Source organism: Mya arenaria, chromosome 6 (assembly GCF_026914265.1).
Source record: "Mya arenaria isolate MELC-2E11 chromosome 6, ASM2691426v1".
Classification (NCBI taxonomy): domain Eukaryota; kingdom Metazoa; phylum Mollusca; class Bivalvia; order Myida; family Myidae; genus Mya; species Mya arenaria.
The window spans coordinates 18,927,174-18,951,387 of NC_069127.1; the positions used below are offsets into that span (position 1 = coordinate 18,927,174).

General features: G+C 36.8%; 4 protein-coding genes across 5 annotated transcripts; 1 reads left to right on the plus strand and 3 right to left on the minus strand.

The window, feature by feature from the left end:
- Positions 1-268: 268 nt before the first annotated feature.
- LOC128238615 (dynein light chain Tctex-type protein 2B-like) lies at positions 269-3,703 on the minus strand. Of its 2 annotated transcripts, XM_052954718.1 has the most exons (3): positions 3,537-3,703; positions 3,306-3,412; positions 269-1,771 (listed from the first exon to the last, which is right to left on the minus strand). In XM_052954718.1, exon 3 carries the CDS (start codon positions 1,595-1,597, stop codon positions 1,097-1,099), a length of 501 nt encoding a protein of 166 aa, XP_052810678.1. In that variant the 5' UTR covers positions 1,598-1,771; positions 3,306-3,412; positions 3,537-3,703; the 3' UTR covers positions 269-1,096. The 2 variants fall into 2 exon arrangements, with proteins under 2 accessions (XP_052810678.1, XP_052810677.1); XM_052954717.1 differs by lacking the exon at positions 3,306-3,412.
- A 2,833-nt stretch (positions 3,704-6,536) lies between these two features.
- Positions 6,537-10,570, plus strand: LOC128239258 (uncharacterized). The gene is made up of 6 exons (XM_052955822.1): positions 6,537-6,635; positions 7,036-7,383; positions 7,685-8,002; positions 8,268-8,468; positions 9,175-9,289; positions 9,553-10,570. Exons 1-6 carry the CDS (start codon positions 6,572-6,574, stop codon positions 10,301-10,303), a joined length of 1,797 nt encoding a protein of 598 aa, XP_052811782.1. The 5' UTR covers positions 6,537-6,571; the 3' UTR covers positions 10,304-10,570.
- A 1,266-nt stretch (positions 10,571-11,836) lies between these two features.
- LOC128238772 (probable inactive peptidyl-prolyl cis-trans isomerase-like 6) lies at positions 11,837-17,291 on the minus strand. The gene is made up of 8 exons (XM_052955012.1): positions 17,159-17,291; positions 16,363-16,458; positions 14,923-15,111; positions 14,570-14,632; positions 14,087-14,237; positions 13,592-13,648; positions 12,804-12,939; positions 11,837-12,288 (listed from the first exon to the last, which is right to left on the minus strand). The coding sequence occupies exons 1-8, from the start codon at positions 17,234-17,236 to the stop codon at positions 12,171-12,173; spliced, it is 888 nt and encodes a 295-aa protein (XP_052810972.1). The 5' UTR covers positions 17,237-17,291; the 3' UTR covers positions 11,837-12,170.
- An 861-nt stretch (positions 17,292-18,152) lies between these two features.
- Positions 18,153-22,452, minus strand: LOC128239481 (uncharacterized). The gene is made up of 5 exons (XM_052956136.1): positions 22,286-22,452; positions 20,951-22,058; positions 19,655-19,780; positions 19,237-19,352; positions 18,153-18,736 (listed from the first exon to the last, which is right to left on the minus strand). Exons 1-5 carry the CDS (start codon positions 22,400-22,402, stop codon positions 18,167-18,169), a joined length of 2,037 nt encoding a protein of 678 aa, XP_052812096.1. The 5' UTR covers positions 22,403-22,452; the 3' UTR covers positions 18,153-18,166.
- Positions 22,453-24,214: the final 1,762 nt, after the last annotated feature.

Sequence of the window (24,214 nt, forward strand, 5' to 3'; positions counted from 1 at the left end):
TCCATGCACTAGTGTATCTGCATTTTGGAGCCAACTAGAGCTCTTAACAAAATCATTACAAATAAATGAGAAAAAAAACATACAAATAAAACCTTGGTTATAACAATTCAAATCTGACTTCTTTAGTCAGATTGGGTCTTTGCCCAAATCAACTTACGATTATAAATTACAATCAATCGATTTATGGAAATTAGTGTTATAATCATGAATGTCACTGGGCTCAAGAAAGTGTGGTCTGATTTCCAGCAGTAGTATTAAACACAAATAAAACAGAAAACAATCAATTTTATTTTGTCAATCTTTTAATAATAATAGAAAAAATACATGAAAGTTTTATCATTGGTGTTCAATATAGTGAATGCATAATGTTCTTTCACCTTGATTTCAGCGAGAAAATGAAGTACATGTTCTGATGTGGTTTGCTAGTTGACATTTTTTATAAACATTATTTATGGTTAATGTTTATCCACATATTTCTTTGTAATTCTTTGGAAAAATTGCTTTATATCAATGTTCATTTGGTTATAATCATATTGTTCGTAAGCAGCTAACAAATTGATCAAGTACATAGATGTTTTAATAAACGGATATGAAGGAATTCGAAAAATGGCTATTTCAAAGTTTATGTAAAACTAGCATATAATGTCAATGTTTGAAAAGGAGGTCTCTGTTATAGCTTAGTACTTTCACTAGGCTTATACTTATGCTAGTTCTCTTTTAAGTCTTTAATCCTCATTAACCTAATACCCGAAAAGCATAGCTTTAACTCACTAGGTCATCAAGATCTCCAGATGTATGTTATACCATGGCCATGTACTTTTCGCTCCCATGTATCTGAACAATTCAATACAAGTCATAATGTTGAGTATTCTCCGGATATTCCAGTTCAAGTTTGAAGACAAGTCGTATACTAAAAATGAGAAAAATAAATAAAGAAAACATCCAAATCCCCATAATTTATGTTTTTACCATTTACAGTCTTCCAGGCACAGAATAACAGTTCACAAGTTATACATTATCCATGTGTGAAACAAAAATGAAAGTAAAACATGAACAGTTACACATTATCCAAAACCCACTATCATTGTGATTTCGATCATTCATAGTAGACACCAAAGCACACTGCAAGGGCGAATAAGGACTTATTTGAAAACTGTGTTGATGCGTATGTATCAGTTTCATCGTACCACAGGAAGCGACTTCCGGCTACAATGTCCTGCTCCCGGTTCTCTCCGATAATCACGTGCACCACGAGCTTGTAACGCGTCCACTTAAACTCCTTCACGCGCGTTTTAATCGTGTCCGCCAACATTTTACTCATACGCTGTCCTAAGGTTTTCTCGTATTCGACGTCCGTTAAGAACTCCCGTAAAACATCATTCATAACTGTTTCCACTTTCCCAGGCCGGAACTTTCTTTCATCATCTGGTGATAGTTTGTACGAATTCTCCAATTGCCGCATATGTTGGGTGAGTACACCGCCCTCGGAAGTGTCGGACCTCGAGTCCCACGTGCGTTCTCGCATACTCCCCTCGCGCAATGGCGTCTTGGTCATCGTTGTACGGAGAATTCCCCCGGTCTTTCGGGGTCGACTCATGCTGGTCGCGTCAGATTATCACTACTAAGTCACACAAGTATTTTATTTTAGTCTCTTAGCTAGAACTTATATTCCTGCCGTCTGCAATTCCTATGAAGTGTCTGTATCCCAGGCTAATCTAGTTCGTAGAAAAGTCGCTGATAAGCATCATTATCATGCACCTGACGTCAATACCTGACAAGAAAAAAGGCAAACTAGATCAAACATTGTTAATTGAACAATGATTTGCAGAAAATCCTAATGCTATTGCTAAACTGTAGCACGAGAATCGATCTGACGGCAATCTAAAAAGTTAACTCCCTTGTTTCGAATAAGGTCCAATGACATTAACTTTTATACTTGCAGAAGAATTAATCTGCTAGAAGAGTACTGTTCCATGTTTTGATTGTTGTTATAATAATTGAGTGAGTCTAATCCGGCATTCGATCAGCTATGCTGCAAGGCTTTTGAACCTTCTTGCCAATCAATTCAGGAACGAGGAAAAAATCAATCAACTGAATTATGTCGCTGAATGATTAAACAATTAATTCACTACTCGTAAAATTCATAAAGAAATCATGAACCTGTAAAGAAATGAAATTCTAGAAGTGGTTTTCAAACGTTAATAGATCAAGAGAACCATGTTTTCATTGCCCCATGCGGGGGGCTCTCTGCTTTTACTGTCGAATAAAGAGCTCATGTAAATTCTTTTTTGGTATAAATCAGGTATCGCTTTAAGATGAACAGATTTTTTCTTCAACATTTAAATCCATACAGTGGATAATTTTAAAACTTATAAAATATGTGTGCTCAAACAGCTATATAAAGCAAGATTTTGCACATATTATCACGGTTTCACTTTATTCAGCCAAATTGTCCAATATTTAATGGAGTATTTTAATTAATTAAATTCAAGTCCCATTCACTCTAAATGAATCTTTGTTGAAATCAAAATTGTAGTTCAATGGATAATGGAATTTTAAAGCGTTCAATTAAGATTCTGAATTTCTTGACCATTAAGTGTCCGTCGTTATTGGACATGTAAATATTTTGAGAAAGACCAGATAATGAATTTGGACTTAGGGACTCTGTTAAGCCGATAATATAAATAATAATTTGAATAGATAGACAATTTTCAAGTGCTCAAAGGTTTCACACTTGATGTCATGAAGCTCAACCACTTTAAATGGAACGTTTGAACAGAAAAAAAATCCTGTCATTATACGGCTTTGTTTTCGCTAGTTTCATTATATTTCTAAAACAACACTCTTCAATTATAGGTTGAGCACATTTTTTTTATTTCAAAAGCTTACTGTATAAAGTTCATGTTAAAATAAGCATTATCATACATTCTAAGTACTACGGGTTTTAACAGTGTCCATTTAACGGTAATGGGGCAGGCATCCCGCTAGAACTGGTCTCCGTTTTTTTAAAATAATACATTTTGTAGCATTTGCTTTAAATATATTATGTTTTGAATACACGAGGGCACCCGGCACCCCCACCCGCTAAAATCGTCCAAATCTTAAAATAAGTAATGAAACCCGCCGAAACTGCACAATTTTGGACTACTAATTGTCAAAAATTTAACGGGGGCCTTTCCCCAAACCCTATGCCAACATTTTAAACCAAATAGATTCTGGGGGAGGGGCGCAAGTCCAAAGATTTTGTCCCCTCTAACGCAAAACCCTGGATCCACCCCTGTAAATTGCAATTTGAGCGTTATTACCTTTTTGTGTGTGGGGTGGGGATTCCCCAAGTTACACCCAGCGCCCTTCAACCGCCGCTAACTGCCGAACGCTTCTTGCTAATTACACACTTCAGAGATGTATATTTCTATTATAATGAAAAGAAAGGCGCTTTTTGAAATCTATTGTGAGCCGAAATGCAATGTTTTGTATATTTAATTTAAAACGTTATCTTTGCTGTCATTGCTATCCGAAACTCAAAGTCGACTTACCAGAAATACAATTCCATCACCATGATATTTTACTTAGTTTTATGAACTGCTCAAACCATCTCATACAGTATCTTATGGCTTTAAAGCACACAGAAAAGACCTAATCTATTTTCACTCGTGTTTGTTTTGTTTTAAGCGTGCGACTACTCACTAGTAACCAGGAGACAATGCAAGAGCGGTCTTGTGCAATCAAAGTAAATACCGGGCCATTCATATCAGACAATACAGTGAAAATGGAGATTATTGGGCACTGACAATGTTCACAATATCGACAGTTTGCTGATAAGTGGCATAATTGCCTCGCTGCTGTTTAAACCTTAAGATTGAATATCCAATTTGTATTTCTCATTGTTAAAACTTTCCCTTTCCAAAGTACGCGCTTTCATAAAAAAAAACGTGTGTTTTTTAAGGTTTTGGCTGAAACGTTATGCCCGTGATGAAGAGATATGTATACATCAGATGTAAAGCAGTGTAAGGTGTCAGTGTAACATCCAAATAATTGCAGACAGTGCTGACCCGCAACTATTTCTAATAGGATGAAAAATGTCTCTTTAAAGACTGCATGCTTTTGACAGTAAAAACAAAAATGGTTTGATGGAGAATGCTTTTAACGTAAGAGCACAAGGTGTATGCTAACATTATTTATTTGTCAATAGAAACGTAATCTTCCGAGGACGAGGACTCTCAGCCACATTTCTAAATTCACACTTAGAATGACAAAAAATGAGCACTGGTTATATATATATATATATATATATATATATATATATATATATATATATATATATATATATTGGTATAAAAACAAAATAATGTAAAAATTACACCAGGCAGGCATTATGGACCATTTAAAACCCATATTAGTAAACATATTATCACCCATACCACTGTTGAAGCCTGCTTTTGGCGTTCTCTTTAACGTCATACCCTGTCCCTGGGTAGAAGATTATATGGGGTCAGGTTTAGATCGTTTGATCAGTCTAAAACCGCACATCAATAAAGCAACTAAACTGTGATATGACAACGCTGGAGAGTGACACAACGGCTGATGTTTTATTAAAATTGAAGCGGGCACATTAACTTTTATGTACATGATTTTTATCTCAATGTAAGACACCATAAATCTCGTTAATACCTGGAGCTTGGATTGTGTTTTGTTGAGCCTCCTCTTGTGTACACCTGATTTAATCTCATTTTATCTTCTGAATTCGTAAAATGAGTACTGATTAAACACACGGATTACTTTATTGGCGTGTTTCGAGGGGCTTGGGACCAATTGTTAAAAGTAGGTAACATCGTTGTTTTGATGGTACATGTACATCTACCGTTTCGCATTTAACTAGTCTGTTGAATGGGCTGTCATGTACATTTTTTGTCTTCGATTCCCAAAATCAGACCTTACTTCGGTCGGAGCACAGATAGTCCATATAAACAGCCACTTCTGTCTTTTTAGCGCTGTTTTAGATAAGAGGGGGGGGGGGGGGGGGGTGATGAATGTCCAAATATTTTACGCCATATCGGACTTCGGTCTGGGCACAAATAGTCCATATAAACAGCCGCTTCTGTCTTTTAGCGTTCTTTTAGTTAAGGTGAGAATAACGAGAGTCCAAATATTAAAAAAGTTCCCAAAACGCACATTATTGTAGTGAGAGCACACCGAGCCTTGGTTTTCCCTTTTAAAAGAGAGAGAGTCTTTATGAATTCTTCCTGCTTCCATGTCATTTCATTTCCTTGTCGCCAAATGCCCCGTTCCACTTAATAATTATAACAGGGTATAACCAAGCGATATATTGTACAGCCAAATAAGGGAAAACCACACCAGCTCTACGTCCAGGTGGGCTCCAAAAAAGGATAATGTGCAGCTAAGGTTTTTACCAATGAAACGGACTCCAGCTTTATTTTATAAGCCATCGGCTTTCGTCACGATCGAAATACAAAATGTACGAAGTGTTTTTCACGAAACACATAAATTCAAAATGCTGGACTTTTTTTATCAATATAAGTATCATTTAGGTTTGTACCTTACAGAAGCAAAAAAGTCATGCTTACAGAAATTTAAGTAGGTGGTTACCTAACAACACAGCTGATGTTGTGTTCTACAAGTCAATAGAATTTACTTCATTCCAAAAACTTTCGACCTTATTATTAAACTTCCTCTGAAAGTATGTTGAAATTAGTGATTTATTGAAACAGAGGCCCTTAAACATACAGAAGCACCCATATATCATTATTACGGGGATTAACAGGCACAACTACGATGGCATAGAGGTGACATACGTGTTTTAGCGCGTAAAAACGACCTACGTATCTCGTTGTTCAAAAACGACCTAGATTGACTTAGTAACTCATTAAAACGACTAACGTATCTATTCGGCATAGAGGAAGCATACGTGTTATTTTTTTATCTCGTTAAAACGACTAACGTATCTCGTTAAAACGGCTAAGTAACTCGTTTAAAGGAATTGCGTTTCTCGTTTTAAAGAAATACGTTAGTTGTTTTAATGAGTTTCTGAGTCGTTTTAACGAATGACGTTAGTCGTTTTAACGAGATTCGTTAGTCGTTTGAACGAATGACGTTAGTCGTTTGAACGAGATACGTTAGTCGTTTCAACGAGATACGTTAGTCGTTTTAACGAGCTACGTTAGTCGTTTTAACGAATGACGTTAGTCGTTTGAACGAGATACGTTAGTCGTTTGAACGAGATACGTTAGTCGTTTGAACGAGATACATTAGTCGTTTCAACGAGATACGTTAGTCGTTTCAACGAGATACGTTAGTCGTTTTAACGAGATACGTTAGTCGTTTCAACGAGATACGTTAGTCGTTTGAACGAGATACGTTAGTCGTTTGAACGAGATACGTTAGTCGTTTTAACGAGATAAAAAAAAAAAACACGTATGCCCCCTCTATGCCACCGTACACAACCTCACATGGGATATAATTTATCATGGCAGTATTGATACAAGGAAATTTTGTGGCTACATCAAAGTGCTGCTAGTACTCAAAGTAGATTGCGACAGTTTTTTCAAATGAAATGGATTTAAAAACATATTTTAAAGTGTATTTCTATATCACGTTATGTTCAATCTGGACTCAAGGTATTGTAGAAATAGGACAGTTTTTTACAGTTTTTTACTGTGCCTTATTTCATCATCATCATCATCATCATCATCATCATCATCATCATCATCATCATCATCATCATCATCATTATCATCATCATCATTGACGTCGTCGTCGTCGAGGTCGTCGTCGTCATCATCACCACCACCACCACCATCATCATCATCATCATCATCATCATCACCACCACTACAACCACCAACACCACATACACCAGCACCTCCACCACCACCACCATCATCATCATCATCATCATCATCATCATCATCATCATCATCATCATCATCATCATCATCATTATCATCATCATCTAAAATATCATGTCCATGTTAGTACATTTTGTGTAATCGTATTTGTATATTGTTTCGTTCCCAGGGTCACTTTGCAATAGTACGTCATTCTGTCTGGAAGTCGTTGATACAAATAGTAATCATACGGAGTTGCAACTGTGTAACACATCTAGCTCTGACCTTGTATGTGGTGACAATGCAAGCATTGCAATAGAAAATACAATATTCCAATGTATAACAAATGGAAGCCAAGGCTGTGGAAGTTGCGGCAATGACGCTGTTCCTTGCTCCGAAGAAAAACCCATCTATATTTTACACGAGATCTACAGTGCTTGTTCTTACAAGAACAACTGCAGTATTCCAACAACAATGTACAACCTTGAAGGAAACATTACGGCAGTAACAATACATGTGACATACGAATGTGTTCCTGGTAAGGACTCATTATTTCTTTGTTCCCATTCGCATGGTTTACTGTAATGTTCACCGAATAGTCTCTGTGTAGTTCAAATAAAATAGATTGAAGAAGGCAAACTATAAATGCAACACTCCTGACTTTTGTCAGTATGTTTATTTACATTCACGAAATCGTAAATACAACTTCGTTAATTTCAGAATTAATTTTAATTACTTAATCTAATTGTTTTTACAACTTTAGAAAATAAAAAAGTTGATACTTCAATACAGCAGAATATTAGCCTTTAAGTATGAATGAGTGTTTTTGCTATCTACAGATTCAGATATATTTAACATCTGCGGCAATTTCAATCAGACCTTTAATACAAACTACCAATACTTGGGGAAAGATGGGAGCAGCGTTGATTACGATCTATGCGTTTGCTGTATCACTGGGCTGCATTCACTTTCTGTGAAAGACTTCATAATTCCATACAACGATTATCCAGATTGCAACAGCAGTAATATCACTTTAGATGGTGATATTCTTAACTGTACAGAGATCATTAATGTGGACCTCCAACAACGAAATGCGTCTACAATAGAAATTCCAGGATCAAACCCATACCGTCTATGGCTATCTATTGCTGCTTGTGGTAGGTTATTAAAAGTGTTTTGACATTTGGAGCACGTCGTGTTCCCTATATGTTTTTTTTTTTCAAAACTGTGCTCGTCTTTGGCTGCCAATAGTAACAGCAAGTGATTTCACTTACAAGCATATTGAGTGATATGCGTTCATCAATTGAATCAATGTATGCAGCGAATTTGGAATATGTTTTCTTTAATGTTTGCAGTAAAAAAAAATAATAATCATAATTTGATACCACATTTAATGGCATAATCTATTATATCGCCGTAAAGGTGAAGTTGAGATCAAATGTTCAACGGTACCAACACAACAAAACGCGACATCAACAATATCTTCGGCAGGCGCTTCGTTTTCCAATACAGTCAGACCAAACACAACAGATTCTACTTCCTCGTCGACAACTACAAGTTCCTATGGGGAGTCGTCGACAACAGACAACACCAGTTTTAATACTGAAACTAAAAACATGACTGGTAAGTTATATTTAGAAAAATAGTCTAGTTATAATAATAATAATAATACATCCGGGTATTTTCCCGTGGGTGAAAAAAGGCTGAAATGACCGGATATCAGTAAGTCAGGGGCCCGTTTCATTAATTGATCTTAAGCGTAACTTCAATAATCTAAATATACATACATGTTGCTTTATTGTTTTCTTAAATCTGTCTGAATAAAAGTTTGAATCACACAAATTTAGTTTTAATTATGTTTCTAATGCACCAGTAAAATCATAACCACGCCCCCACCCCCGGTCCAGGGGTATACCGGGGATAGCCGAGGAAATGAGCCGTGTTTTACCTCCCCGGTGGCTTCGCAGTGCCGGGTGAATGCGGTGGTTTTATCTTCTTGCCATATATAGCTGGGCCTTACGTAGGGTCCCTGTGGTGCGGGGCATTTGCCGGGGATTTTACCATCAGTTCGTTCACGCTGGGCGTGAGTTTTACCCGGGCTTGGCTGGATCAAAAGTAAAAATCCCCGCTAATCCCCTGACGTGGGGGAAGGGCGTGGTCACAACTACCTGGTGCATAAATACCGAAAATGTGACACTAAGCTAATTTCTATTAAGGATTAAGCTCGACTATAATCTTTATTCAAACGGCCCTCTGGGGTAGGAGAAAATCTTATTTATAATTTTGTTTAAATAACACTTATAAATGTAAGTCAACCATTAAATTTTAGTGCCACAGCCTACTCAACAAGCCTTGGACACTTTTCCTGTACTACCAATTTCTGTAGCCGGTGCTGCATTTGTCGTTGTTGTATTTATCAGCACTCTGGTGATTTTATGGAGAAGGTAAACGTCAATAATGTTGTCTAATTTTGTATAAGTATACCAGAGTTATTTTCATTGGTTAGTAAAGCTCAACAGTTTCTACATGGAGCTCCACGGTCATGACTTCCTGTTTTTTAGTATCTATTTTAGACTAATTCGGAATACACATACAAGTAGAGAGATGGATCTTTGCTTGGAATGACAATTAATTTAATTGTATAATTAGAATAAAATTGATGCACCATTCCAACGTGCATAAAAAGTTTTATTTATTTATTTTGCAGAAAAAGGGCGAAACGAAATTCTCAAGGGAATGGGATTTCAAACGCACGGCAAACAGATTTTTCAAATCCTGCGTATGTCCCCCAAAGCAATGAGGAAATATGCGTTACAAACACTCAGGTTTTAGCATCGGCATTTAATAATATGGAGTACGCTGAACCTGCAGATTGCGCCAGAGTCTATGTTAACACTGAATTGGAATTTGCTCGTTCAACGTCAGACGAGGACTATTACTCGCACACGTCCACGAAACCACAGTCGAAACCATGCCCCAAAGCTGAAAATTATTCACATATCAAATTAATCACGCAGAAACCAGACATGCCCAAAGCAAGTCCCTATGCCAAAGTAACAGCCGACGTCACAAAATCGGGAACATGTATAGCAATAGCAGACGAAGGTCGAGTAGGTGCTTTTCAAAACTCTGATGGTGAAGCTGCTGCCCAAAACATGCACCCAACGGATTCTACATATGATCACCTCGGGAATTTAAGCAAACCAAAGAGAACCTATTCTAAGAAGCGTGTAGTTGTGAAGGTAAAAGACAATTATTCTCATGTACACCTTGGTGCCAATGCCAGAAAACACCGGAAGGCGACTGGTTTCAGTGTGGATGGATATTCGCATGTGAAATTAAATGTACATGCTAAGCGGAAAAAGAAGAAAAAGATGGTCAAGGAAATGGCTAAGAATCATGAATATTACAATATAGTGAAACTTGAGGACGAAAACTACGACCACGTAAACAAATAACATATAGATTCCTGCTACTATTGACTTGTATCTCACTGGTGTATTCAATTTGTAAATCTAAATTACACTGTAAACATGTTACCGAAACTGCAATAAAGAGTAAACTAAATCATTTAGATTTATGGTTAAGTTTCCTGTTATATTTCAATTTCTTTTGATTGCTTTTCTACGATCTTCTAATATCACGTGAATTGGGCGTTTTGTGGACATGCCTTTCATCAGATTGTGTTTTTATGACCATTGCTATTTCCTTTAATTTATTTTAATAGTAATAAATACAAAAAAGAAAAGATTTGTTGAGCCATTTTTGTCATAACAAGTTAACTGTAAAAGAATGGAAACTTAAGTATGACTTCAGCAAAAACAAACTGCGTGCGTGCGATAATATACGTGTTCAATAGGTTTTTATGGGTATATAATAAATTAGACAAATACCTGGTTGCGTTTTGGGTTTCAACGCGTCTTATTAACCTTAGTGTCGTTTGATTACAAGTATGGAAGGTTATCTCGTATAACATAACATAAACATTTGGAAATGGTGAGGACTCATGAATATTACAATATAGTGAGACTTGAGGACAAAAACTACGACCACTTGAAAAAATAAATAGGTTCCTGCTACTAGTCACTTGTATCTCACTGAACATGGTCACGGGATTGAATCATGCTGCCGATCTTAATCATGATTTTCTTTAAAATGACCCTCTTATTGAAATTCAATACATATACATGTATAACGAACCTACGCTTTGAATGATAATGCTTTAACTACTTACTACATAATGCATTTATGGAAACTATTGATTTCTGATAACAAGATTGTAACCATGTATTTCAAAGTTAAAAACGTAAAAATATTAAATGATTGGTGAATGCTATAAGATTTACAGTGATTTACTATCGTCGCATAGGTTAGAATACTGTGTTCTCTGCACATTACTTTCAAAGTAAACTCGGAATCCTTCATAAGAACCATTGTTAGTGATATTTGTTTGTCCTTTTTGGTATATTTAAACCATTGTATTAATTGTGGTAAATCTTATTTGGGAGTAAGAGTGCATCTTTAAAAATAAATCCTATTTGTCTTTGTTAGTTACTTAGTTAGGATTAATCATGTTGCTCGTCGGAATGCCATCTCAGCGTTTGAGGGGATGTAGGCACCGATAACCTAAATGGACCTGCGGGGGGAGTGAGGGGGTGGGGGCAGCTTTCAATGAATATTTTTTTTATATTTTATTACTTCAATGCCGCAGCTCAGCTCAAAATATAGGTTGATGTAAAAATTCATTATCATTTGACTTTAATGATCAAAAAACAAACAAAAAATTTGAATGGAGTACAGATAAAAAATATTACCGATATTTTGGCGGGGAATTTGTGGCCACGTAGCTTTTAATTAAAACAAATTCTATGAAGGCTTATATTTTATATATCTGTATAAAAATGAGTCAAACATGATAATGCATGATTATTTTTCTTATTTTTATCAACCTGTAGTGTGCGCTTTAAGGGAGGTATATAATAACAAATTACAAATATGGTATATTTTATTAAACAATATCAAAACAAGTAAATAAAACATTTGACATATCACATACCTGTGTAATTCGATCACGTTTCCTTCTCTTAAATACTATACAGAACCACATGTTATCCTCACTCGAATCTCAGAGAACAGAAATAGTTCACCCAGTATTAAATGAAACAGAAATGAAAGAAACGACAACATCCATCAACTCTTAAGGACATTAGTTTAGTTCTGAACATAAATTGTATCATTTTGTTGTTGTCATATATTTTGATAAAAACATTAAATCTTTGGGTGTATCCAGAATGTTCATGTAGTTTTCCCTGGTTGGTGCCCCGCTTAAAACTCGTAAGTGCAGACGCCACAGTCAGTGACTTTAATCTCGGAGTTTGGACGCTCATTCATTGTGTCTACACGCTCCATCTTAGCAAGCGTCTCCGTGCCCTCGATCACCTGCCTGTTCGTACAAAAAACAAACACATAAATACTCACTTTTTTAGAAATATTTCAATTGGGGGATATTTTTCATACCGGCGTTTATATGATCAGCTACACCAAAAAACTTCTCCCTTATCCCAGGTACTCAAGGGGCAAAACTCAACAAATATATAAGTCACAGTGATTTCACTTGCTCCACATATAAGGAGAGCACCGCGGAGCGAACGCAAACACTCGTCCGCTGTTATTGTTTTCAGTCTAAAAAAGGGGCATAACTTATAAATATATTAAAACCAGCGTTATGGGTCTTAATGTATGTGTGTGTAATTTGTTTCTGGCAAAATCTTTACCAAGTTTCATTCGAATATGTTGTACGGTTCATGAGTTATGTTTGAAGTTTTTGCATAACGACAAACCCGCAGAAGAAGAAGACGAAGAAGAAGAAGAAGAAAAAGATGATGAAGAAACTTACATTTAAGCAATATGCTTAAAATGACTAGTAAACAGACGGTAACATTCAGTTATAAGTCTTACCCAAAGGCGACGTATTTCGTGTTCATCCACGGTGCGGGTTCGAGGGTGATGTAGAACTGTGAGTTGTTTGTGTGGCGACCCTTGTTTGCCATTCCAATCACCCCGCGCCGGGAGTGGGGAACGGCGAAATTCTCGTCTGAAAATCATTTTAAGGATTATAATAGAAGTCTAAATTACAAACTGTATTACGTTAACATTTCGTTCGGCGACCCTTGTTCGTCATGCCGATTACGGCGCCCCAGGAGATGGCAATATACATGTAAATACCTTTCCACTACAATGTATGTATACACGATGTCATTTACGCCCAAAATCCCCATATCCTATTATCTTACACGTAATTGTCATATGTTATTTGCCATTAACTATTTGCATGACTATGTACACATCCAGGTCCAATTATTCAAACGGAATTATCAATCAGTAAATCACTCTAGTGGGTCGCATTTCCTTAAAGATATTGGTAGCATGGAAAATGACCTAAGAATCATAATTTCTTTATTTCGCTATCTATTTGTGAGAAAATTATTTTAGCAAGCATTCAAGTAAAAATAGTTGAGGAAGTGAAACATATGAATATCTGCGATGTCCCTACAGATTTAGGATTTTTGTAGATGTACTACTAAGATCCTTTAGTGAAACGGAAATCCTGGAGTATCCTTATCTTAACATCCAACAGCATGCCAATCCAAATGAGAAGTCTGTTTGCCATGTAAATACCATGTATAACAATCAGATTTTCATTACCCAATACTTGTAAAAGAAAAAAAATAGAAATTAAAATCCACCTTCAAAGACAGGTCCATAGATGGATTCGCCTCCATTGCCTCTACCGTGATATATATCTGAAATACAAAGAAAAGATTTGTACAAACGCACATATACATGTAAATGCCAGTATTCAAAAAACGAAAATATCATTCAGTACTGAATATTATAATGAACAAAGGTGTCTCAGTTTGTCCAGGGGCATGTAAGCCAGTTATTGGACTTGCTTATCATTATAAACATCTGTATCAGCCCAAATGTTAAGTTGTTGCATGATGCAGCAGACAACAGCGACAGGGTGATTAAGACACCAATGATATACCAAAATACATACAATGTATAATTAATGTATCATGTAGTGTTGTCTGCCATTGCAAAAACAGACAGGTTAATAACTATAATAATAGTAATAATAATTATGAGAATAATATCATTTGAAGATGCAATGTATCTCCAGTATGGTTTATAAAATTGTTAAATTATGATTTTATTGATCTAACGTATCAATTTATTACCTCCGCCCTGTATCCATCCATTGCGTACTATTCTATGGAAAAGAGATTTTTTGTAGCACAAGTTGTAGTCTGAGGTCTCAGATTTTCCCTTTTCTCCTGTGATCAGGGCCTTGAAGTTTTCACAAGTCTTTGGAACCACATCTGTGAATAGCTGGAATAATATTTAGAAACACGTGTATTACTAAAATTAGCTTTAAGAAATGTCAATAACATTTGTTTTGGCATACACTGGTTACGGTGAAGGTATACATTAATATACTATTGAAGTGTTAATATATCATATATTTAAGTGTTCAGGGCAGAATAATAAAATATACTATTTCAAAATTTGTACTTCTTTAATTATATTTGAGCATTCAACACTCTCCTTCAACACTTTTATTATAAGCTTTTTTTTACTTTTTGGTTGAATTAAGATTTATTATCATTATATGTATAATATTACTATTTATAATTTGATTAGGATATCATCTATTAATTTACTTCTATCACTAGTCTGCCTGCTGGTTCATCACCAATGGCTATGTCCACATACACAAAGTCATGCTGAAAAACGAAGAACAATAAAAGAAACAAACAAAATTAATGACATTTCAAGTAACCGATTAGTACCTTGATTTATGACTTTGGAAAAACAGCTTAACATAGGGCACACTTAAAAAAACTGTATAATAAAAAATCAAGTAGTCTCAATATATCAGCATATAAATATTATATTATGTTACATGCTTTTGTTTGTCGGCAGAACAGTTAATCTCAAACCCTTTCATTTATGTCATGGCAATTAAAAGTTAATTCTCTTAAATCTCAGATATTTAAACTGCTTAAACTCTTACATTTTTGTCATTAAGGGCAGTTTTATATGCTTCTTCTGTGAGAGTCTGAAGGAGAGGTTTAGGTCTATACTCCTCATAGTTGAAGTTTTCCACAGCCCACTGAATGAAATCCTCAGGTCCTCCAACAAGTTTACCATTTTGAAATGCAATAGCTTTGTCCTTGAATGTCCATGTGTCTCCACGCAACTCCTGCAAAAATAACAAGAGGCACATCAGTGCCTGTGCTCCACTGGCCAAAAGGTTCAAGCAAAGACCACCTAACGAACATTTTCGTCAAGTTTCATAGAAATACAATCATCAATTTTTGAGGAGAAGTTATTTAAAAAATTTTTTTACTTTAATAGCTCTGGCTGCCATGTTGTGCAGTGGACCGAAATGATTTGGGCAATTTGAGTAAAGGAGCACCAAACAAACATTTCTGTCAAGTTTTATCGAAAAAAGGTCATCGGTTTCGACGACAAGTCGTATAAAGTTTTTTTTATTTTTTAGCTCTGGCAGCCATGGTGTGCAGTGGACACTGTTTGGGCTATTTTGGTTAAGGACTACCCAAGTAACATTTCTGTCAAGTTTCATTGCAATACGATCATCGATTTCTGAGGAGAAGTCGTTTAAAGGTTTTTCTATTTTTACCTCTGGGGGCCATCTTGTGCAGTGGACCGAAACCATTAAAGCAAATTTGATAAAGGACCATCCAAGGAACATTTCTGTTAAGTTTCATCAAAATCTGATCATCGGTTTCTGAGAAGATGTTCTTTAAAGGTTTTTCTATTTTTTTGCCCTGGCAGCCATGTTGTGCAGCGGACCGGAACCATTTGAGCAATTTTGGTTAAGGACCACCCAAGGAACAATTCTGTCAAGTTTCATCAAAATCTGCCTATCCGTTTCAGAGGAGATGTCGTTTAAAGATTTTGCTATTTTTAGCTGTGGCGGCCATATTGTGCAATGGACCAGAACCATTTGAGCAATTTTAATAAAGGACCACCCAAGGAACATTACTGTCAAGTTTCATCAAAATCTGCCGAACCGTTTCAGAGGAGATGTCGTTTAAAGATTTTGCTATTTTTAGCTCTGGCGGCCATATTGTGCAATGGACCAGAACCATTTGAGCAATTTTGGTAAAGGACCACCAAAGGAACATTCCTGTGAAGTTTTGTCAAAATCCGCTTATCAGTTTCAGAGGAGATGTCGTTTAAAGTAAAAGTTTATGCACGCACGCACGCACGACGGACAATCTGTGACGACATAAGCTCCATGGCCTTCGGCCAGTGGAGCTAAAAATCCATAAGATTTTAAACAATTACATCTTTTGCATGATTATAATAGTTATGCATTTTCAAAGGCAAAATGTAATGATATTTTTTTAGTAATGAAATAGTATCCAGAATATTTGTGGCAATGTTTTGCTGTTGTTTTTTTATTGCAATGTTTTCTGAAGCTTACCTTTCTTTTGGCGTCTATGTAAAGATCCCATTCAAATTCAACCATTCCATCTGTGATAGGATTTGGGAACACATCTGGATGCTTGTTTGCAAGGTCCTTAAATAGATGTTACATACACGTACATGTATACATACCAGAACTGTATGCTAAAATAATAGTTTTGTAAGTTTAAAGGTGCTTTCTCAGCTTTGTTTACTACTCAGCAAATTTGAAAACAGTACTGTTTGAATCCAATCTAGGCCTCTCTAATACTTATTTTTTATTCCTAGTTATATTATTACAAACCTTTAAACCAGGTCTGTGATGTTGTCAATATAATTATATAGCCCGTAATTCACTAAACTGGGTTTTTCCATGTTGGTACAAATAAAAGGTGAATTTCGAGCTATTGAAATTCATGTAACAGACCAATGACTCTATTCTTTCTGAAGTAACATGTGTATATTAAAACCGTATAGTTTTGTTTGTACCGGAGGATTAGCTTGGGGAAACCAGAATATTTATAATTCCAGGCTTCAACTATTAATAATATAAAATTGAAATGGTGATTGCCTGTGAATTTAAGTAAAACTAATCTGGGAGTAGGCTTTGTTATGGGTCCAAATTCGAAACAAGGAACCTATGTAAGTTTCATGTCGACATCAATTTAACATCTCTAAGTTTGGTGTCGTTTGGGGCAAACCATCCAAACATTCCAGATGAGGATGTGTGTTGGTATTTTAAAGCAACACATTTTTGCAGCTATTCTGTTGTATTTAATCTATGGAAAATAAATAAACAACTACAACTGTCTTACCTGTGCGCAAAATCTTGCACGCTGGAAGTTTATATCGTTCACAAGACCGTAAATTTCTATTTGTACAGGGGGAGCCATTGCTGTTTACCTTGGAGATGATCGTCTGAATCAATGAACGCTCATTGGGTAGTGCCCGTCTCGGTCGCACAAACGATTGAAGATTCCGTCGGTTACATTATAATAAATAAAAAGTATGTGACAAATTCCGACGCAGTGATCTCCCATGTAAAACTCTTTGCAGAAAGTTGAGGTACTTAAGTGCTAAGTTATATCAAACAGCGAAGAGCATGTTTAACTGTCTGTAATTCAATCTTAAATGGTTTAGCTGTATTTCTACACAATGCGTATTTTATTATTTTAAATGATTAACAGACCCAAATAATATTCAAATGAACTATGCAGCTTTTTGTTGCCATGATAACGCAACCCTTGAAAGTGTACAGTCATTTTGATATATATATTCCAGTGTATACCGTATGTATTTAAAATGTTCATATGTAAAATAAGGATCAAAGATCAAGAAAATTGAAAAAAATAGTATCATTGACAAAAGAGGTCTGCTTATCGACGGACTGTGTATCCAATTTATACGTCGCTCTTCTCTATAACTATTCTACGACCGATACACTGATCAGATGTATGTTCTCATATTTCCTCTTGATATCTGATCAGTGGTGTACTCAGTACTGGTTTAACCCAGGAAAGTTGTACCCCGTGTATCGGTGCTTTACACCGAGCACGTAAAAGAACCAAGGGGTCTCTTCGAAAAGGAGCTAGTGTATAGCACCCAGACTTCCTTGTAAGCCCACCACTGTCTCTTAGGCGTGCTGTCCCTTCGGCAAAAACAAAGGACCCCGTTGGAAATAAGTGCTTGCACTTTAACGGGTTATCCTTGACAGCAAGGTCTAAAGAAATAAATGCAGTGACTACATTGAAGTGTATAATGCAGAAACTATCATTTTCGGACCAATCTAAATAAAAATAAAGATAATAGTAAATTATGCACATTTATTCTCCTTGCTTGACTTTACTGGCATTGTAAGCTTCAATAAAACCTCGGTATGTTTGCATGAAGTCATTTCTCAAAAGCATCGTGAAGCGGGGGTCGTATGCCCAAGAGGCGAACGGCAAGTTGTGTCCATTCATATTTGGCAGAGGAAATGTATTGGCGATGTCAGAAGAAGAGTCTGTTATCTTTTCAGAAGTGGGTAACGAGTTTTCATGTACTTCACTGTTGGCTTCATCTGCGGTATCTGCTTTACTAACTGGCGTACTGGCAGTTGCGGCGTTGTCTTCATTTTCAAAATCAGACACCGACGGTCGGTAAACCTTTTCTGGAATTTCACAGTGCAGACTCCCAGGATATGAATGTGCCCTTTTGACAGAAAATTTCGTTTCTTTAATCGGTGCCGTGTGTGAATTTTCTCCTTCGTTGGACACGTGTGTCAAACAGTCAACTGATTGTTGCGCTTCCGACTCCTCCGAAATGACCTCCACCTCATTCGAGGCTTTCGAGTCACTCCTCAGGTTTTCATCTGAACAGTTGACGCTGGCTCTCTCTTCGTTTTGACTCACAATCTGATAAAAATGTACAAGCATATTGCAATAATAGTTGCTGTTATATCATTAATAGTTACTGCACCCTCTACCGGGGATATGTAAGGCAACGCGTGCGAAGCGCGAGTGCATACATTCAATGACGAGTGTGATGAGTTAAACAAAAACTGTTTTGATCCATGTTGTCATGGACACCGTTCAGTAAGTAGAGTGCGTATATTGAAATATCGTTTTAATTTATACTTAATGCACGGAAGTAGCACTGCCTGCTGGTTACCGTTTCAATTTCAGAATTAATGAATGCACGAAAACAAAGAAAACTCTCTGCAATATTATACAATGACTTATAGTTGTTTACTTTATCTATATAATTATGTCATGTTATGTTATTTCATTTTAAGCATTGAGTAGATAAGAATTCTTTTATATAATTCAGACCATACAAAAACTGATGAAGTTGACATTATTGCAAACAACAAACATGGACAAATTTATATAAACAAAATAAAAGACAAACATACTTGTACATTAGCTGGAACAGACACTGGGTTTTGTGACCTGATGCAGTCACTGTCAATATCCAAGGTCACTTTCAGGGAAATCGTCCTTGTCCCGGCTTCTTTCCATATATTGGTACCTGTAATTGGAAAAATACTTGTATTTGCACCTGTATGATGGATTATTCTTTGTTTTGTTCAAACAAATGATCCAATTACGAATTAGTAAAAACACCGTATTATTGAAAAAGAAGTTTATGGATTTAGGATACAATCTACAAATTGATAATTATCATTCGCAAGACGTTCTGCGCCTCACTCCTTCAAAATGCAACATCTGAGGTTTGTACAACATCTTTAGCTGTATAGGCGCGAAACGTTACATTTTACCCTCACTCGTATGTAATGAATTCTTACTATACATTTAGTTTTATATTCTTACATTCGTCAAAGTATAGACGCTGTAGCCATGGACGTATCAGGTCCCGCGCCCCGCTTTCTAGTCCGTGTAATTCGTCCAGGATTCGCCGCTTCGCCTCCTCCAAGGCCCGGGAACCGGAATCCGCATCTGCAAACGGTTGCGCATATTTAAAACATATATAGATGTCCACAGTAGCCTTTGTTCGTATTTTATGATAACAATTTTAAGACATCTAAACATTTGTAGAGAATGAGCAAGATGTTAGGCCAGCTTATGCGAAGAATTTTCAATATATGATACTAGTTCATAGTTATAATTTCTTATTGAGCACAACACACAGTTATATGATATACTTTGTGTTTTAATATTTCAGTTAATATGTTCATTTGCGACACAATATTATTGGTGTATGTTACATGTAATGCGCGTAAAGGCTTTCCATACAGGCCCCAATTTCTCGAAACTTCTTAAGCTTAACAGGCTTAAGTCGCTTATTTCAATTAACCAAATTACATTCTGAAAATCGATTTTGATAAGTTAAAAAAGGTTTATTCTGATAATCATACAGATTATTCTACATAATTTCTAAAATTTCTTGAAGAAGTTAATATAACGCATTTGATAGAACAACAAAAATAGTGAGATTAGCTTTATCCTGTTACAAGGGACTTAAGAAGTTTCGAGAAATTGGGGCCAGCTAGGTTCTTAACTTCTTTGCGAAAATGGCATCATCATTGTTTGCAGACAATTTATAATTCATAAGGTTATAGTACTGATAAAGGATTTATATTTAACATCAAGGAGTGGCGGTCAGACAATGACCGACCATCCCTGGGAGTCATTAAAGATTTGTGCCGTATCAGTAATAGTTGGTGCCACAGTATAGCAACAACCTTGTTATCAGTATTTCGTACAATGTCTGACTGATAATTGTAAATTCAATGGTCGCAGCACATCGAGCGCACAAGGCCAATACATTTGACAGTCATGGCAGCTTGCACAGAAACTGTGCAAAAACCAAATTAATATATAATGTTTGGTTTCTATGTAAATGAGATTGTCACGGGTCTTGAAATGAATTGCCTTTAAGATTTAGGAATTGTCTGGAACTACAGTATGAACTAGATACCTGTTTTTTTATCTGCAATACTTCGATACCATTAATTTTATAGTTTTGTAAAAAATACATTTTTAGATATAATACTTCTATCTTGAGATTTTTACTTGTTATCCTGAACCGTATAATCAAATGATGTTAATCATAACAGTATAAACTCAAAGCCATCATAGGTAGAGACTATCCAATAAGTAACTTACCTTGGTTTGAATAAATCGGAGAAGTCAAGCTTGTCCCTGAAATTACGGAGTTGGAATTGGATGTCTCAGGTATACATGTATCTGTTTGGGACGACTTTCGATCCCTTTCAACCGCTAGATCGCTCCCAACGCTTGCCGCATAGCTATCCAAACTGACTTTGTCGTCCACAGAGTTGTGTCTAAGGTCTGACAACGATAGTGGTTGTTCCCTGCTTGCTGCACGATTGGTGCTAAGGACAGCCTGATGTATCCCGGAATCGGTGTTGGCATGACCAGTTAGCGAGCCGAAATGGACTGCAGAGATATTATGGGTGGGAGCAGGGGCTGTGGCGGGGAGAGTTCCGGTTATATCTCTGATCATGCGCACTAGGTCGTTGAGTTTATTAACACCCATAGCAACTGGTTTATACCACGCACACTCCTCCTCCTGCGGTGACGTCACACCAAGATAGAACGGACTACCTTGTGACATCATGGAGGGTGGGCGTTTTGATTGGTAGAGCTTATAGATTGCGATAGGATCCCAGAGAGAGCTTTCCCTGGCGGAGGGTAGCACCCGTAAGTTTGATAAGCCCTTCAGTGGCAGTCGGCAGTATTCATACCCGGCAAGTGGCTGGTAACACAGATACTCTTGCTCGGTGGCCGCCGATTTGAGGAGCACGACGTCACCCCACAGCAGTTGCTTGTGGTCGACCGCCTTCTTAATCTTTAGGTGGACCACGAATGAGAAGCAAAGCGCATTTAGGACAGACGTAGCATTGTGCGGACCGAATTCTTTCGCCAAGTACAGCTGGTTCAGCTTCTGAACCGCAACAGATGCCAGCGAGTCCTGTCGTTCAACTTTGTCGTTTTTAACCAGCTCTCGTAACAATTTCTGCTTTTCCTTCAACATGTTTCGAGTGTTGGCGAACTCAGCGTCTCTGGTGAGGGATACGGGGTAGTTTCTGGTACGTAGGTGCCGCTCTATGCTGCAAAGCATCCCGCGCAGACTCGCCGCCTCATAATCGTTCCCGTCATGCTTCTTGATGATGGCAAAATAGGTTGCGAGATGGCGGTCGAGATCTGCGGGCGGAATCGTGTGCGGCGGTCTCGTCTCGTTTAAGGACACCTGAACAATGCAAACAGTTGGCATGAATATGTATGAATGTATATTTACATATGTATTTGTTTACTGATTTCGTATACGTGTGAAGTCCTTCGATCGCCATGCATCGTAGTGGTTTTAGTGCGAAAAGCCGCAAGTTACCTAACTTTGAGACTTATCTCCAGCTCGTACTTTTTACAAGCAGTATGTAACACAACAACATTTGCTGAGGAGAAGACAAACAGACGTACCAAGAAGGCCGTGAAGATGCGCATATCAGTCTCGGTCTTCCGCTTTGTGTTCTTGTTTTCCTCCGTTTCCCGTTCCGACTCCAACATCGGGAACAGCCGCGCGGGCCGCGCCTCCATCGGAAACTGAGAACCGGAAGTCGCCAGGAGATTCCATCTTTGAGCAGCCAATGTTTGTCTCTGTGGTAGCTATTTCACTTAGTTTATAGATTACGTTTTTTTATTTAAAAATTAGTTATCAGATATGATGTGTATCACTCACAGCCGCAAAAATAAATATCGTCAAATAACGATACCTTTTATATTCGAGTGTTGTGATAAGGGTCAGAACTGATAGCGCAATTTGGAATCGTTATCATTGAAAATAACGAATTATGATGATATTATTATGCCAAGGTAATCATAAATTCAAAATCAGGACACGAACGATATGATATATATAGCAGAAAGTCATGGTCTCCATCGACATTAAGGTCTTTAAGTCCAAGAGTGTGCCCGTTTGATAAATAGCTTTCAGACTTAGACATTCGTGGTGTAGAAGGCCTTGAGCATCATCTTGAATTCTCAACTGGAAAGATGGATAAAGATGCAAAAAATTCTAGTTTATTTCATATCAGATTTATATCAGCTAGAATAACCATATTTTTCTTTTTTTCTTGAAGACTAGCTCATGTTTCATTACAATGCCACGTTTCACCATACATCATGTACATCATTACGATACACGCATTCGGCAATACTTAAAAGCATAGTTTAACCCTTCTAAAAGTGACCCCCCCTAAAAATACAACAACAACAACACAACTATACAACAACAACAAACAAATTGTGTACAGTACACAACCTCTGTTTATTGATCTTAATCCCTCTTATCAGATCTCCGATCTGAGTATCCTGATGTGCAGTTTTGGAAGTTTTATAATAGAAATGGACCTTAAATGGCCCTGAGCCAATAAACGAATACACAGGAAATTGGCCCCTACTGTGACACGAGTGCATTTAACAGGAGATGCACAGCAGGGGATTATCATGCGAAACATTTCTTAAACTAGGCCTTAAAGACTCTTCAATGTTTACGGGTTGACTACCGCCTCTGTGGTCGGCGGCTTTAATGAAATGAGGCCCTTAATTAGTGTTCTGTACTATTGCTTATATATAATACCGCACGTTATAGCTTGGAACTTAAATATGAGCTTTCTATATGGAAATACATCTGATTCTATAAAACAAGCAAATTTCAATTTCGATCACAGTCTTGTTTAGACGGGTGCCTTTAAAATATGTGTCTGTTTAACTGTACTAAGCGGTTAAACATAAACACTTCGCAGCGTGCCTTATAAACAGAATAGTACCGGTAACTATTTTATATAAGGCCTGCTAAACTAGACATAGAATTATAATGTTTAAAGACCCGGTGATTTGTCATTTACATATGTAAAAAGGAGCATAAAAAATAATTAATTATTTAAGGTGGTATACTACAATAAACATAATTTTCTCCGTTCCACTTTACGTCAATACACTGTTACAATAAACATCATGACCACCATAACAAAATACGAGCACGTCATTTACCACGATCAAATATACGCCATGTACACCGTGACGATATCGGTCAAGTACACCGTTATTATAACAATAAACATCACTGATACAATAAACGTCATGTACACTGATACAATAAACGTCATGTACACTGATACAATAAACGTCATGTACACTGATACAATAAACGTCATGTACACTGATACAATAAACGTCATGTACACTGATACAATATACGTCATGTACACTGATACAATATACGTCATGTACACTGATACAATATACGTCATATACACTGATACAATATACGTCATGGACACTGATTCAATATACGATACAATAAACGGCATGTACACTGATACAATATACGCCATGTACACTGATACA

Excerpts from the sequence above, each read along its gene's own strand:
- LOC128239258 (XM_052955822.1), top strand. The coding sequence starts at position 6,572 with ATGGATTTAAAAACATATTTTAAAGTGTATTTCTATATCACGTTATGT. Across the intron at positions 8,469-9,174 it reads TGAAACTAAAAACATGACTG|TGCCACAGCCTACTCAACAA; the intron begins GTAAGTTATATT and ends ATTAAATTTTAG. Across the intron at positions 9,290-9,552 it reads CTGGTGATTTTATGGAGAAG|AAAAAGGGCGAAACGAAATT; the intron begins GTAAACGTCAAT and ends TTTATTTTGCAG.
- LOC128239481 (XM_052956136.1), bottom strand. The coding sequence starts at position 22,402 with ATGGAGGCGCGGCCCGCGCGGCTGTTCCCGATGTTGGAGTCGGAACGG. Across the intron at positions 22,059-22,285 it reads GCATCTTCACGGCCTTCTTG|GTGTCCTTAAACGAGACGAG; the intron begins GTACGTCTGTTT and ends TGCATTGTTCAG. Across the intron at positions 19,781-20,950 it reads TCCGATTTATTCAAACCAAG|ATGCGGATTCCGGTTCCCGG; the intron begins GTAAGTTACTTA and ends AACCGTTTGCAG.
- LOC128238772 (XM_052955012.1), bottom strand. The coding sequence starts at position 17,236 with ATGGCTCCCCCTGTACAAATAGAAATTTACGGTCTTGTGAACGATATA. Across the intron at positions 12,940-13,591 it reads CTATGGACCTGTCTTTGAAG|ACGAGAATTTCGCCGTTCCC; the intron begins GTGGATTTTAAT and ends AATGATTTTCAG. Across the intron at positions 12,289-12,803 it reads ACGAAATACGTCGCCTTTGG|GCAGGTGATCGAGGGCACGG; the intron begins GTAAGACTTATA and ends TTGTACGAACAG.
- LOC128238615 (XM_052954717.1), bottom strand. The coding sequence starts at position 1,597 with ATGAGTCGACCCCGAAAGACCGGGGGAATTCTCCGTACAACGATGACC.